The sequence below is a fragment of the Geospiza fortis genome, unplaced genomic scaffold (assembly GCF_000277835.1).
Source record: "Geospiza fortis unplaced genomic scaffold, GeoFor_1.0 scaffold70, whole genome shotgun sequence".
NCBI classification, from domain to species: Eukaryota; Metazoa; Chordata; class Aves; order Passeriformes; family Thraupidae; genus Geospiza; species Geospiza fortis.
The window spans coordinates 6,394,759-6,408,301 of record NW_005054317.1 but is presented as its reverse complement, the minus strand read 5'-3'; the positions used below and the strand labels follow the sequence as shown (position 1 = coordinate 6,408,301).

Below are 13,543 nucleotides of genomic sequence, written 5' to 3'. Positions count from 1 at the left end.
CGGGCCCGGAGCTCCATCGGTGCCGGCCCCGCTGCCGCAGCGCCGGGCAGGGTCTGCGGTGACTCACAGCCGCCTTTGTGTCCCCAGCTGACCGGAGGAATCGGGTTCATCCACCACAACTGCACCCCGGAGTTCCAGGCCAACGAGGTGCGGAAGGTGAAGGTGAGTGGCTGTAACGGCAGCCCCAAACCGTGCTGGGACAGGGCGCTCTGCAGAGATGGGAGCGGGTCTGGCCTCGCTGAATGAGCTGTGTGAGGAGATTGCTGACGTGTGCCCGATCTTCGTGTTTCAGAGCTGTAGTGCTGCCAGGGTTTGCAGGCACAGCCCTCTTGTTGTGTGCCAGGCACTGTCTGTGGTCAGCCTGGGACTCGAGTCCTCCTGGTGTGGGAATATTCCCCATCATTTCAGGGAGGAGGTTAGCCTGGAAGCTCTTCCATGTTAACATTATTTGCGTGAGCCTTGTTGCTGGTTTGAGAGTCGTCCTGTTGGTGAGCATGCGGCTAGGCTGGGTGATGGCAGACCCGTGTGAGTGGCTGCAGTAACCTGCAGGCATGTGCCTCGCTCCTCTCTGGCCTGGCAGTGCCACTCAACCTGGCTGCTGGATCTGCTTCCTTTCAGAAATACGAGCAAGGATTCATCACAGACCCCGTGGTGCTGAGCCCCAATGACCGAGTGCGAGATGTGTTTGAAGCAAAAGCTCGTCATGGATTTTGTGGGATTCCCATCACGGACAATGGGAAGATGGGGGGCAAGCTGGTTGGGATCATCTCGTCCAGAGATATTGATTTCCTGAAAGAGTCAGAGCATGACCTGCCCCTCGGTGAGGTGAGAAGTGCTCACACCTGAGGGCTGTGAACGCTTTGTTAGGAAGCCGTGTGGCCTGTGATAAGAATAAGGGTGAGTGTGTGGCTGTGAGGTGTTCTGCCAGTGGCAGGGAGCAGCTCCAGCTTAGCTCAGCAGATCTGTCTGTGAGTGTATTTCTAGGGGAGAGTGTCTTGCTCGTTTGCACTCTCTGAGCGACTCCTGCAGTGCAGACCATGCAGTTTATGTGAATCATGAGGATTATCTTTTGGTGCTGCGGAACCTCACCCCTGCTTCGCTAATTAATTGCTGGTGTTTGTGGCTGCTGCTGTAGTCCCACATGCTGGCACTGCCAGCGTTGTAGCAGCTGTGCTCTGCCCAGCAAACCCTCCAAGTGCTGAGCTTCCTTTTCTGGGCTGCCTTTCCCTGTATGCATCATCTGGATTACTTGTTCTTTCAAATAACCCCCTGAACTTGCAGTCTTGCAGTCTGGCCTTCATAATGCTTCACTGTCAGACTCCCCTCATGCAGGAGAACATTCTGTGATTCCAGTTACACAAGCTATGTAACTGGAGATCTGCGGTGCTGTCAGGTTACACCACCAGTGCCTCTTGGCCATGCTTTCCTCTTGGCTCACAAATATTTTTAGCTCTTGCTGACCAAACGTGGTGTCACATGCTGATCCCTGTTTGGTTTGAAATTGGCTATAAATACAAGATAATGATACAAGAGCCTTAAACTAGGAGCAGGTTATAAAAGTGCCTTTGAAGCAACGCTGCCCATCAGAGGAGCCAGATAAGGACCTTTCCTCATACTTTCTTTGGGTTATTCAGCACTGCAGAGCAGGAAGCTTTCTGCTGTCAGTGTGTGTTCCAGATGACTGGAAGCTGGCCAGTGTGACACCCATTCACAACAAGGGTGGGAAGGAGGACCCTGGTAATTATAGGCCAGTTAACCTGACCTCAGTACCCAGTAAGGTGATGGAGCAGTTTATACTGAGTGTCACCACACAGCACTTACAGGATGGCCAGGGTACCAGGCCAGCCAGCAGGGGTTTAGGAGGGGTGTTTGATCAACCTGGTCTCCTTTCATGACCAGGTGACCCTCCTGGTGGATGCAGGAAAGGCTGTGGTTGTTGTGTACAGGGACTCCAGCAAGGCCTTTGGCACTGTCTCCCAGAACTCCCTTCTGAAAAAGCTGCAGCCCAGGGCTGGGACAGGAGCACTCTGTACTGGGCTCAGAACTGGCTGGATGGCCAGCCCAGAGAGTGGTGGTGCATGGTGCTGCATCCATCTGGGGCCAGGCACCAGGGGTGTCCCTCAGGGCTCTGTGCTGGGGCCAGCTCTGTTCAATATTTTCATTAACAACATGGATGCGGGGATTGAGTCTTTCATTGGTAAATTTGCGGATGACACTAAGCTGGGAGCATGTGTCCATCTGTTGGAAGACAAGAGGGCTCTGCAGGGAGACCTGGAATGGTTGGATGGATGGGCAGAGTCCAATAGGATGGAGTTTAATAAGTCCAAGTGTCCAGTCCTGCATTTTGGCCACAATAACCCCTTGCAGCGTTCTAGGCTGGGGACGGTGTGGCTGGACAGTGCCCAGGCACAAAGGGACCTGGGGGTGCTGGTGACAGCTGACTGAACACGAGCCAGCAGAGTGCCCTGGTGGGCAAGAAGGCCAATGGCTCCTGGCCTGTATCAGGAACACTGTGGCCTGCAGGGGCAGGGAGGTCATTTGCCCCTGTACTCGGCACCTTGAGTGCTGTGTCCAGTTCTGGGCCCTCAGTATGGGAAGGATGCGCATTCTGGATACAGATACTGTGCAGATCCTCTGGATACAGGTGTCCTGAAGATGTTATGGATACTGGTCTCCTGCAGACATTCTGTGTCAAGGGAAATATAGGTTGGATATTAGGAAGAGGTTTTTCACAGAAAGAGTGATAAAGCACTGGAATGGTCTGCCTGGGGAGGTGGTGGAGTCACCATCTCTGGATGTGTTTAAAAAAAGGCTGGATGTGGCACTGAGTGCCATGGTTTAATTGAGGTGTTAGGACATGGGTTGGACTCGATTATCTTGAAGGTCTCTTCCAGCCTAGTGGTTCTGTGATATGTCTGTGATGCCTCAGGCTTCTCTTGAGATGTGGGTTCTGTCACAGCATTTTCGGTAGATGGAGGCATGGTCAGCTTCTTTCCGATGCAAAATGTTGTTCTTATGGTATAAATTACTAGAATGTTCCTGCTTTGTATGCAACTGACCTACCTTCCTGAATGGGTTAGAGAATGCTCCCTTTTAGCTTTGCCCAGCCTTCTCAAATAACCTTTCATGGGGACTTGATGATCACAGAATGCTGTGGTTGGAAAGGGACTTGGAGGTCTCTTGTCAAGCCACCTGCTCAAGGCACGTTGAGCTGGAGGAGGTTTTGTGGGGCAGTCTCTAAATCTCCAAGGATGGAGATTTCATTATCTCTGAGCTGCTCTCCCAGTGGGAGAGCACTGTTGTGATGAAAGCCACCATACCAGGTCAGATGTTCCCCACTGTCCAGCACTGCCCTTTGCTTTCCACTGTGTTGTGGTGCTTGTTTGTCAGAGTGAGTGTGGCTGAGCATCTTTGGATTGATGCAACTCCTTTGCCCCACTGACCTTACCAGCAGCAGCAGTGGGTTATTCTGGGCAGAGCCCTTCCAGGGCCTACGCACTGGAGATGCTGCCTGAAAACAAGATTGAGGGCACCGCCATTTCTGCCAGAACAGCATGAGACTCCCAAGGTGTCTCCACCCCTTATTTGCATGTCCTCCAACGAAAGGGAGAGCTGTTAGGGTGATATCCCAAACAAGGGTCATCTGAGAGTTGTCCCTTGTTTCCAGGTGCTTTCACTTGTCTTCCTGAGGCCTTGTGCCATCTCCTCTTTTCAGGGCACTGAAGGGGTTGGGGCCTGATGCCAGTGCTCACATGGGGACAGCACACTGGAGGCTTTTCCTGTGTGTTCCTGGAGGCATGTTGCTGTGCTGTGGTCTCTTTGAGGAGCACTCCTGCCCGGCCACTGCAGAGCATTTCACGTGGGCAGGGAGGTTTGGTATTTTCAGATCAGTGTGAAGGAGTTCTTGTGACTTTTTCTCTTCTCCCACCCACTAGATTATGACAAAGCGGGAAGATCTTGTTGTGGCCCCAGCTGGCGTAATGTTGAAGGAAGCAAATGAAATTCTGCAAAGGAGTAAAAAAGGTACCTGTGGCTGTCTGTGGCACGAGGGAGAGCTGTGGAAGCGCTGGGCGAATGTGGGCACACAGTCCCTGTGTGGGTGAAACATGGGAGACAACGGTGAACACAGTGCCCACAGCCCTCTGCTGGGGTACAGAGTTCACATGCCTTCATCTGAAGTGTGTTTGGAGTTGAGGGATTCTTGGCAGCCTGGTGTTCGGCTGTCCAGCCACGTCTTTGATTTTCTGGCCTGGCCTTCGCATTTCAGTGCTCAGTTCATCCCTCTTGGGGTTTAGTAGTTTGACTTTTAATAGGGTGTTGTGTGTCTAATTATTAAGAAATGCACACATTTTCTATGGTTGATGTAAAAATACTGAGTCCTTCTCCAGTCCTACAAACTCCTTTCTCTGTTTCTCAAGCTAGGGCTGCTGGTGTCCATGGCCAAGCAAGATTTGGTAACACACCTGAGTCTCCATCTTGTAGCAGTTTTTGCCTGCCTGCTGCTGCACTGCTCTGAGCTAATGCCTGTCTCCTGCAGAAATCTGCAGCGATGTTCTTTCTGTCTGTTTCCAGGCAAGCTGCCAATTGTTAATGAAGATGACGAGCTGGTGGCTATCATTGCCCGCACTGATCTCAAGAAGAACAGGGATTACCCTCTGGCTTCCAAGGACTCCAAGAAGCAGCTGCTCTGTGGTGCTGCTATTGGGACCCATGAGGATGACAAGTACCGGCTGGACCTGCTGGTGCAGGCTGGCGTGGATGCTGTCGTGCTGGTGAGCACCCCTGGGCACCCATGGGCATTGTGTCGGCCTGGGACACTGGGGCTTGAGTCCCCAGGCTGGATGAACGTCACTGTCTTTGTCACAGGCCTTTCTGTGTTAGAATATGGCAGTTTGTTGATCTCTCAGTCTTGTTCAGGTTAGAATCCTCAGACTGGAGGGATTCCTCTTCCCTGGAAACTTATGTGACCTGAAGGAGTTTGTAGGGTGCATTGAAGCTCTGAAGGCTGTGAAGAGAAACATTGTCAGTTAATACAGAATCTTCTACAAATACCTCTTGCATTCTGCCACCAGCCTCTCTGATGTTCCTGACTAGTTTTGAATATTCAGCTTATCAGTTTCCCTTGGTCCCTTTGGTGTTTGTTACTGTGTTACTCTCTTACTGATGTTCAGGAGTGATCAGTAAGCCCAGAACTGCTCTGCTGGTCTCCCTTTTTGACCTGTAAACTTTCAGGCACAGTTGTCACTGCCTGTATTTGCACATGGTTTTCTCATCGATTGTGATACTATGAGTGTGCTGTGCTCTGAGGGCACGGCTGTGCAGTGGGAAATGTTTAACAGACATCATTTGACTGGGTCACAGAGATTGGCAGGGACTGAGTGCTCAGTGCTCCACATCTGGTATTTGAGCTGCTCTGCTGCACAGTAGGGAGGTGCATCCCCCCACCAGCCCTCCTGGGTTTCACAAGAAACATTCTCAATTTCACCTGTAGTTTGTGACAGGGCTGACAGTGTCCTGCTGATAGAGCCAGATGGTTTGTATCCACAGCCAGATGTTCTGCTTGTTGCCTTCTGTAGAAGCTACAGGATTAAACCTGAAGGATATTACTGAAGTCTTTACAATACTGAAGTCTTTACAATGTACTTCCCTTGTGCAGGGAAGTACATTCCTGTCTTGGCAGCAGCTTCTCCTGGGGTTCCGTGCCCAATTTGGGGAGTCATTTTGCCCATTACTCAGCTTAGCAGAGACCCCAGCAAGCAGAGTGAAAATCTGAAACTTTTCTGAAGCTGCATTTGTAATGTGGAGAAATTCTGGTTGAAACTGTTTTTCTTTCTGTTGCAGGATTCCTCTCAGGGGAATTCCATCTTCCAGATCAATATGATTAAATACATTAAGGAGAAATATCCCAACCTACAAGTTATTGGAGGAAATGGTAGGCATGTGTTGAAGACCCTTCTTGTCTTTAAATGACATTTGTTTCTTAGACATAGAGGGAGCTGCAGGGATGTGAATGAAACGATCATCTTGGTAAATTTCTGTGAGCTTGAAATGGTTTCCTCTGACTTGTGGAATGGAGCAAGACCACTGTAGACACAGGGCAGTACCTTACTGCTGCAGATACTTAGAAACCTTTGTTCTGCAGCGCAGCGTGTTACAGTCCTCCACAGCACATTATGCATTAGCTTATTTTACACATCAGTTTAAAATTTTGCTTAGTAATGATACTGCTTGATGTGGAGATCTAGTGGCAATTTTCCCTGTCTCTCGACACCGGAGCCCAGTGGTCCTTGTCTTTACTTGATGCTGCTGTTACCCTGTACTCTGCCCTCCCTACCTCGTGTAGCCCAGAGAGTGTTTGGGACCGTGCCATGACTTCTGCTGCCTCAGCCTTTGGGTAGAAGTTGCAGAATAGCCTGAAGGGGCAGTGTGACCTCACCCACTGTGGCCGCTGGAGCAGAAACTCACTGCTCCTCCCAGAATGGCCTGGCTCTGCCACAGGCTGTTGCCCAGGGTGGGGGATGTTGGCAGCCATGGGGGAACCTCCAGGGCAGAGAAGTGTTGTTTGCAAATGTGCTTGTCTGTTTTCAAACCGATTTTTGCTCCCCACAGTGGTGACTGCGGCTCAGGCCAAGAACCTGATTGACGCGGGGGTTGATGCCCTGAGGGTCGGGATGGGCAGTGGCTCCATCTGCATCACACAGGAAGGTGAGAGAGATCAGCCGCCTCCTAAATAGGCTGAAGACACGTGCTTAGTAGAAATTCCCTGCTGAAAAGCAGCATGGCTGGGATGGAATTCTCCCATTTTGAGGGCAGTGTCCATCAGGAAGACATCTTTCACCCTCTTTGTCCAGGACTTCCAACCCTTGGGGTGGCAGCAGCAGCAAAGGCATTTCCCAGGACTGACCGAGACTGAGTAGAGCCGGTGTGGCAGATGGTGGCTTTGCCCGAGGGGAGCTGTTGGCTCAGTGTGGAATGGGGCTGGCAGGCAGCTCTGCAGGGAGAGGGGCTTACTGGATCCTCAGTGCTGATGGGTGAAGCACACTGGGCTGTCTGTGCTCCCTTTCCTCTGGCAGCAGTGTGCGTGATGCTTGACTATTGATCTGGGCTTGATGCCTTTGTAGTTTCCAGGCCAAAATGGGATTTCTTGCTTTTGTCTCTGCAGTTAGACAGAGCTTACGTGGAGCAGGGGCTGTGCCACCCTTAGCTATAAGGCAAGAGGGGCATCCCCCAGGGCCTGAAGAAAGTCTGTCTTGAGGACAGACTCAGTCCTTGTGTGTTGAGCCTCAGGTGGGGTGCAGAGTGGTGGTGCAGCAAGGCGCTGCAGTCCACCAGCACAGCCCCTCACTGCTTTGGTCCTTGGCCTGTGCCACAGGAGGCAGCAAGTGAGCAGCTGCTTGGCTGTAGGAGCTGCATTAGCTCTGCCCTTTCCAGAATGGAGCCTGTGAGCAGCCCTGGACCTGTGCTGTGTTCCTGCTTTGCCTGGCTGCAGGGGTTCCCAGTCAGGGCAGGGTGTCTCAGGGCAGCTTTCTGAGGAGGGAGGAGTATCCTTGGGCTGACACTTCCATAGCCAGAGCAGAGCCAGGGCACACATGTCCTACCCTGGCTCTGAGGCAAAGGCATGCTCTGATCTGCAGAGTGGGGAATGTCCCTGGGGTTCCTCCAGCTGCCCTGGGAATGGGGCTGGGTGCTGGTTTTGGAGAAGGTGTAGAGCAGAGGTGGCACTTCACAGGAGATGTGGTTGCAGAACTCTTGCCTGCAGCTTCCCAGGTTTTTGGCACTGTTTAGGGCAAGAGCTCTGGCTTTTTGGGGTAGGGGTCACCTCTCTGGGTGGCTGCTGGGGTAGGGCGAGCATGCGCTGTGCACAGCCAGGCCTGGCTGCCTTGGATCTGGCCTCTGGCTTGGCTCAGGCTAGGAAGGGTCTGCAAAGTCAGCTCTGTCCCACACCGTATGCTCTGCCCAGTAGCAGGTCATTTCTGGGGTCCTTTGTTCTGCTGCTGTTCTTCTGTCTCTAAAATGTGTGTGTTTGTTTTTGTTTAGCTGCTCCAAAGATCCCTCCAGACCTAAAGTCCCACAGCCCCAAATGCCCTTCTACTGTCACGGGCACCTATAGTAAGTTACTTGCCCTGTTCCCAACCCTAATTATGTGTCTTGAAGCAGGACCCTGATTTGGCTGCACATGGCCTTACTGCTTGTTTGAGAATAATTTAGCTGTAGATGCACTTGGGGTTTTGTGGCTTTGGATACTGGTTTTGAATCTGAAATTAAATTTGAGAAGCCTTTCTGATTTCATAAAGCAGAATCTGAACTGTCCAAGCTGAAGGAACTCAGGCCTGTCCTCTCTCCACTCCAAATTCCAGTTAGGAGCCTGACTGCACCTTTTGGATCTCTAGCCAGGCATGCTCCTGCTGATCCAATACTGGGAGGTGATACCTGAGCAGTTCTCGGTCGTGCTCAAAATGTAGCCCTAATTCTGGGCAAGTTGTGCTCCCTTCCCATGGAGCTTGCTCCCCTGAGTTACAGAGGGACTTCACTGCACATGGCCACCTTGGCAGCTGTGTTCCATCTTTTCCCCGCCAAGTCCTGTGGAGAGAAGGGGCTTCTGCCTGCCCAGCCCAGGGTGCAGTGTTCTCTGCTCTGATGCTCTGACCAAGCAGCCCCTGCAAGGCAAGCCTTAGGCTTTGTCCTTTCCCCTAGTTCTGACACACCTCAAAGGGAGAGGTTTACTCTTGCAGATCCTGGAAGGTTTTCTCTAGCAGATGGTTTTGTAGGGCCACCCTTTGCCAATGCACTGAAAGGGACAAACCCTTCCCTGACCGTGTGATGTGTGTGTGTGCTCAGAACCCTGCTTGGGACGCCTGCGCTCCGGGGCTGTGGCACTGGGCACTGGGACAGTCGGAGAGGCACGATGCTCCCAGGGGCCCTGAGCCCAGCTGTGCCTTAAAAGGGCTGGTCTCTGTGCTTGAGAGGTTTCTGCAGGCCCTGCACTGTCTATGGCACACTCCCATAGACCCTGGACTCAAAACCCTTCGGAAATGGGTGTTTCTCTCCACAGAGCTCTTCCACAGCAGCATTTTGCACTGCACTGTGGCCTTCAGCAGTGCAGAACTGCAAGACCATCTCTTTAAGGGCATTGATGATAATAAAGCTGGCAGCCTCTCCCTGGCTGGCTGAGCCTGAGCTGAATGCTGGGGTCTGATTAAATTTAGTTCTGTCACAATCTCAGCCTGCAGTCTGGCTGCCCTCCCTCAGCAGCTGCTGCTGAGTGCTGGGAGTAGAGAAACTGTAGCCTCCTGGCCCCAGCCAGGGACATGCTGCCAGCACTGCTGCGTGCAGGCTGAACCACACCTGGATTTCACACTCCAGAGTACTAATACTGTATGGCCCTAATCTTTCCCAGTTTATGGGACTAACCATGACTGAAGAAAAGGCTTCCAGTTGATGGTGGGGAAGGGACATCTCCCTGAGAGAAGCTTACCTCAGTGTTCTTGCATGCCTGTGGCTGACAAACATGTTACAAGACATGCCTTGTGCTGGTTTTCCTTACATAATGGGAAGCTTAACTGCTACTGACTGGGAAGAACAAGTAAATCCAAAGCTAACAACTCTCTCCTCATGGGGCAGCTAAACTTGATGGAATCCTTGCTACATTGCAGGGCAGGAAGATAAATTATTACCAAACCATTCTGCCTCTTTCCTTTTCCACTGCTGCATGTGTGTTTGTGTGTATATGCAGACCTGTATGCATAGATATATTTATATCTGTAGCATATACAGGCATATGAGCTCTCTCCCAGCCAACTGCCTTTCCATTCAAGAGGCACATTGTACAGATGCTGGGTACATGGACAAGGAGTCTGGCAGCTCCAGGAGAGAGCCAGCAGTGGGCCATGGCTACATGCCAGGGATGCTTTGGAGAGGGGCTTTTGGAGTTTACTTTATTTCCTTCCCAAGCTCCCCACGTCTGCTGTGCACAAGGATTGAGCCACGAGTTTTGTCTGATCCCAGGCATCCAATCAAAGCCCCGAGTCCCGAGGTCACTCCCAGCTTTTTGGAGCCAAGGGCTGTGAGGACGTCTCAGCAGGCATCTCCCGGGCATCTGCTTCTCTTGGACTCAGCCTAGGGAAGGAGCTCCCAGGGATTTGTGCGTTCTGAGTGCTGGAGCATGTGTGTGCTGGGAGCCTGAGCGAGCCTGCTGGGACGGGGCCGTGCTGCAGGCTGGGGCTGAGCTGTGTGTCTGTCCCCGCAGTGCTGGCGTGCGGCCGTCCCCAGGCCACGGCGGTGTACAAGGTGTCCGAGTACGCGCGCAGGTTCGGCGTCCCCGTCATCGCCGACGGAGGCATCCAGACGGTCGGGCACATCGCCAAGGCCCTGGCACTGGGGGCCTCCACAGGTGAGCACCACTGTGGGAATCTGCCGGGAGGTGTTTCCATATGGCATCACACTGGGCCTGAGGGCCTTTACCTGCAGGTGGCTGGGGGCACGGGGCTGCAGCCACTGCTGCTGATGTGCTGTTCTGGTGATATCTTGTGCCAGTGATGATGGGCTCTCTCCTGGCTGCCACCACGGAGGCCCCAGGCGAGTACTTCTTCTCGGATGGCATCAGGCTGAAGAAATACCGTGGCATGGGCTCCCTAGATGCTATGGACAAGAACTTGGGCAGCCAGAATCGGTATTTCAGGTCAGAGGTGGTGCTTTGGGGCAGCAGATCAAGCTTTTGGGGTTTCTGTGCTTCACAAATACCCTTGATTTGTGCTTTCATGCAGTGAGACAGACAAAATTAAAGTGGCCCAGGGGGTCTCCGGTGCAGTGCAAGACAAGGGCTCTATCCATAAATTCATTCCATACCTTATTGCTGGGATCCAGAATTCCTGCCAGGATATCGGTGCCAAGAGCCTGACCCAAGTCCGGTGAGTGCTTCCCCCTTGCCTGTGCTCTGGTTAGGTCATGGTGCTGCTGTCTGGAGTCCCTGTGCAGCTGTACTCAAGCTGTGGTGTGTTCTGGGTAATCTGTAGCTCTCTTCCCTCATCTCCAGTGGGCAGTGCATAATGGATCTGCCAGCCCCAGGGATGCAGGAGTATGGTCTGTTGTGGCATATTCAACTGGCTGGGCTCAAAATGTTGGGATTACATTATCCAGTCTGTTCTTGGGAGCACAGCAAAGACCATTCTGGCCACAGCTGGAGAAACCAGTGACCCTCATTCCAGATGTTCCAGCTGAGCATGTGCCAGAGCACTGTCTTCCCTGGACTCTGCCTGGCTTGTGACAGGTGTCCTTCCCCCTCAGAGCCATGATGTACTCGGGAGAGCTGAAATTTGAGAAGAGGACAACGTCTGCCCAGGTTGAAGGAGGGGTGCACGGCCTCCACTCGTAAGTGCTTCTGACAGGATCCTTGTCACCCTGGGGGGGTGTTGGGGCTGAGGAACAGCCACCCTGTACCTCAGCTGCCATGCCCTTGGCTTGGTGTGCCATTCATTGGCTTGCCCTGCCACCACAGCTGGGCCAAGCCCTGGCCTGTCAGGGTGCTGAGGCTGTTCCCCCTCCCTGGGCTGTCAGGATCTGTCCCATACTGCACCTTTGTCCCTGCCCTGAGTGAGGTTGGTCAGTAAAGGGGCTCCCTGGTGCTGCTTTCTCACAGGTATGAGAAACGCCTCTTCTGAGAGAGATCTGTCTGTCCCTGTGCCACCCAGCCCTGCGCTGCTCTGCGTGGGAGCTGCTCTTGCTGCAGAAGTGCCATTATTCTGGGCTGCCTGGAGCTCCTGCTGTCCCTTGGCTGCTTTCTGACCACCCGCAGGGCCCGCCTTCCACCCAGGAGCCGTGAGCCTGGGCTGGAGCCTTGCACGTGTTGGCCATGTTTTACAATAAAAAAAATTAAAATATGTGCAGTTGGTGTCAGCCCAGGGCCCCTCTTCCTTCTTCACCTCCTTTGCTCTCTGTCCTTGTCTCTGTCCCTTGCTTCCCACACTGTCAGAGGCAGCTGATAACCCCAGAAGGGACTGTGTGCATGTGAAGGGCAGCAGGGAAGGGAGAGCCCTGAGACAGGGCTGAGTGGGTAACACAGTGTGGCTTCTTTTAAAATCCTTCCTGAGAGCAGAAAACAAGGGCTGGGCTGCTGGGTAAGAAAGCAAACAGTTTTACATTGCCGTTATCTCCTGCTGGCAGCTGCCAAACCCAGCTGTGGCAGCAGCCAGGATGCTGCAGGCCCCCATTCCTGGTCCAAATCCTTCATTCTTCCCCTAAACGTCTTGTAGCTGCCACACCTCCAGGCCCAGTGGCTGCACCCCCTTGGGCTGCTCACCGTGGAATACCTGCCCAGGCTCTAACAGAGCAATTGTTTGCTGGAAGGTGGACAATGCACTGGAATGGGCACGAGTTTATAAAGGAGCTGGTCTGCATTTCTGCAGGCCTGAGCAGGGCAACCTTCCCTGGCTTGGCAGGTTTACCTGTGAGACACTTGCTAAGCAAAGCCACCCAAACCTTGCAGCTGCATCCCCTGCCTTTGCCTGCCAAGGTGGCAGAGTTCAGGGCATGAGGCTTCCATTAGGTACATGTACTCTTCCCCAGGGGTGACATCCCCAACTATGAACCATCCAGTTCAGGACAGGGACCCTTTCCAAGTCCCCTGCTGGAGCTTGAGCCTTCAATGAAAGGGGATGCAGCACCCTTGGACCAGCACTGCCCAAGGGACATCTGTGCTGGGGTGGTACAAAGTTCCACTGGAGAGCCCAAGCCAGGCCAGCACGAGCTGGGACACACAAGTTGCTTGTGCTGGCTGTGCTCATGAAGCTGCTGGCACATGGCATCCCACCAGCACACATGCTGCCCAGTGCCCAAGGTGAGCACGTGCCCCCCCCCAATTTGTTACAGCCTCAATGCATTGTGCATTAACCACCACACAATTTCTTGTACTTCCCATTTACATGTATTTTCCTTATGGAGCTCCAGATGTGCCTGGGGCTGTACAGCTCACCCCACGAGCCTCCACCCTCCCTCAGGAGGCTTCTTGCTGCCAAGGCGTGGGGCATGACCTTGGCAGGGCTGTGGGAGCAGTGCCACCAGCAAAGCCTTGTGCTGTGCCCCACAGTCTCCAGCCCAGCCTGGGCAGGGAGGCCAAGAAGCCAGAGACTGCAGGGAGGAGCTAAGCCCGTGTATTTCACATCCCTCCTGTGTGCAGAGCCATCACTGAGCCGACAGCTCCACAGTTCACGGGAGCAGTGACCCTTGGGGGCTTCAGGCAGGCAGGGGAGGAACCACTCAGCCCCTGGGCATGGCAGGCAGTGCCTACACGCCTTAGGTGCCCCGCGGGGGGATGAGCCCAGCAGCCACCACGCGCCTTTCGTTCATGAGGAAGTTGAAGGTTGCACATGCATTTGCCTGTGAATAGAAAAGGGAGTGAGTGAAGCTCCAGCCCTCAGAAAGGAGGAGACTCGGCCCTTCCCCACACGGCACATGACCCCCTCCCTCCTTCCCTCCCTTTCAAAGGGGTGCTGCCTGTGCCCACCCTTACCGTGTCCTGCACCTCCACAGCAATCCCGCTCCCGCATCT

The 13,543-nt window shown here is 53.3% G+C and overlaps 1 protein-coding gene and 1 long non-coding RNA gene across 2 annotated transcripts in view; one reads left to right on the top strand and one right to left on the bottom strand.

Annotated features, from left to right (window-relative positions):
* Positions 1-11,921, top strand: part of IMPDH2 (inosine monophosphate dehydrogenase 2) — a 12,663-nt gene extending 742 nt beyond the window's left edge. Inside the window, exons 2-12 of the mRNA XM_031056319.1 lie at positions 12-162; positions 619-825; positions 3,936-4,023; positions 4,573-4,772; positions 5,842-5,932; positions 6,610-6,705; positions 10,247-10,390; positions 10,534-10,678; positions 10,764-10,907; positions 11,284-11,367; positions 11,636-11,921. Of these exons, the coding sequence (XP_030912179.1) occupies positions 12-162; positions 619-825; positions 3,936-4,023; positions 4,573-4,772; positions 5,842-5,932; positions 6,610-6,705; positions 10,247-10,390; positions 10,534-10,678; positions 10,764-10,907; positions 11,284-11,367; positions 11,636-11,657 (1,372 nt within the window). The 3' untranslated portion in view covers positions 11,658-11,921. The remainder of the gene's footprint in view (positions 1-11; positions 163-618; positions 826-3,935; positions 4,024-4,572; positions 4,773-5,841; positions 5,933-6,609; positions 6,706-10,246; positions 10,391-10,533; positions 10,679-10,763; positions 10,908-11,283; positions 11,368-11,635) is intronic.
* Positions 11,922-12,896: 975 nt separating this feature from the next.
* Positions 12,897-13,543, bottom strand: LOC115947799. Its single transcript, XR_004081659.1, has 2 exons — positions 13,505-13,543; positions 12,897-13,371 (listed from the first exon to the last, which is right to left on the bottom strand). It is a non-coding gene; the product is annotated as an uncharacterized LOC115947799 (long non-coding RNA).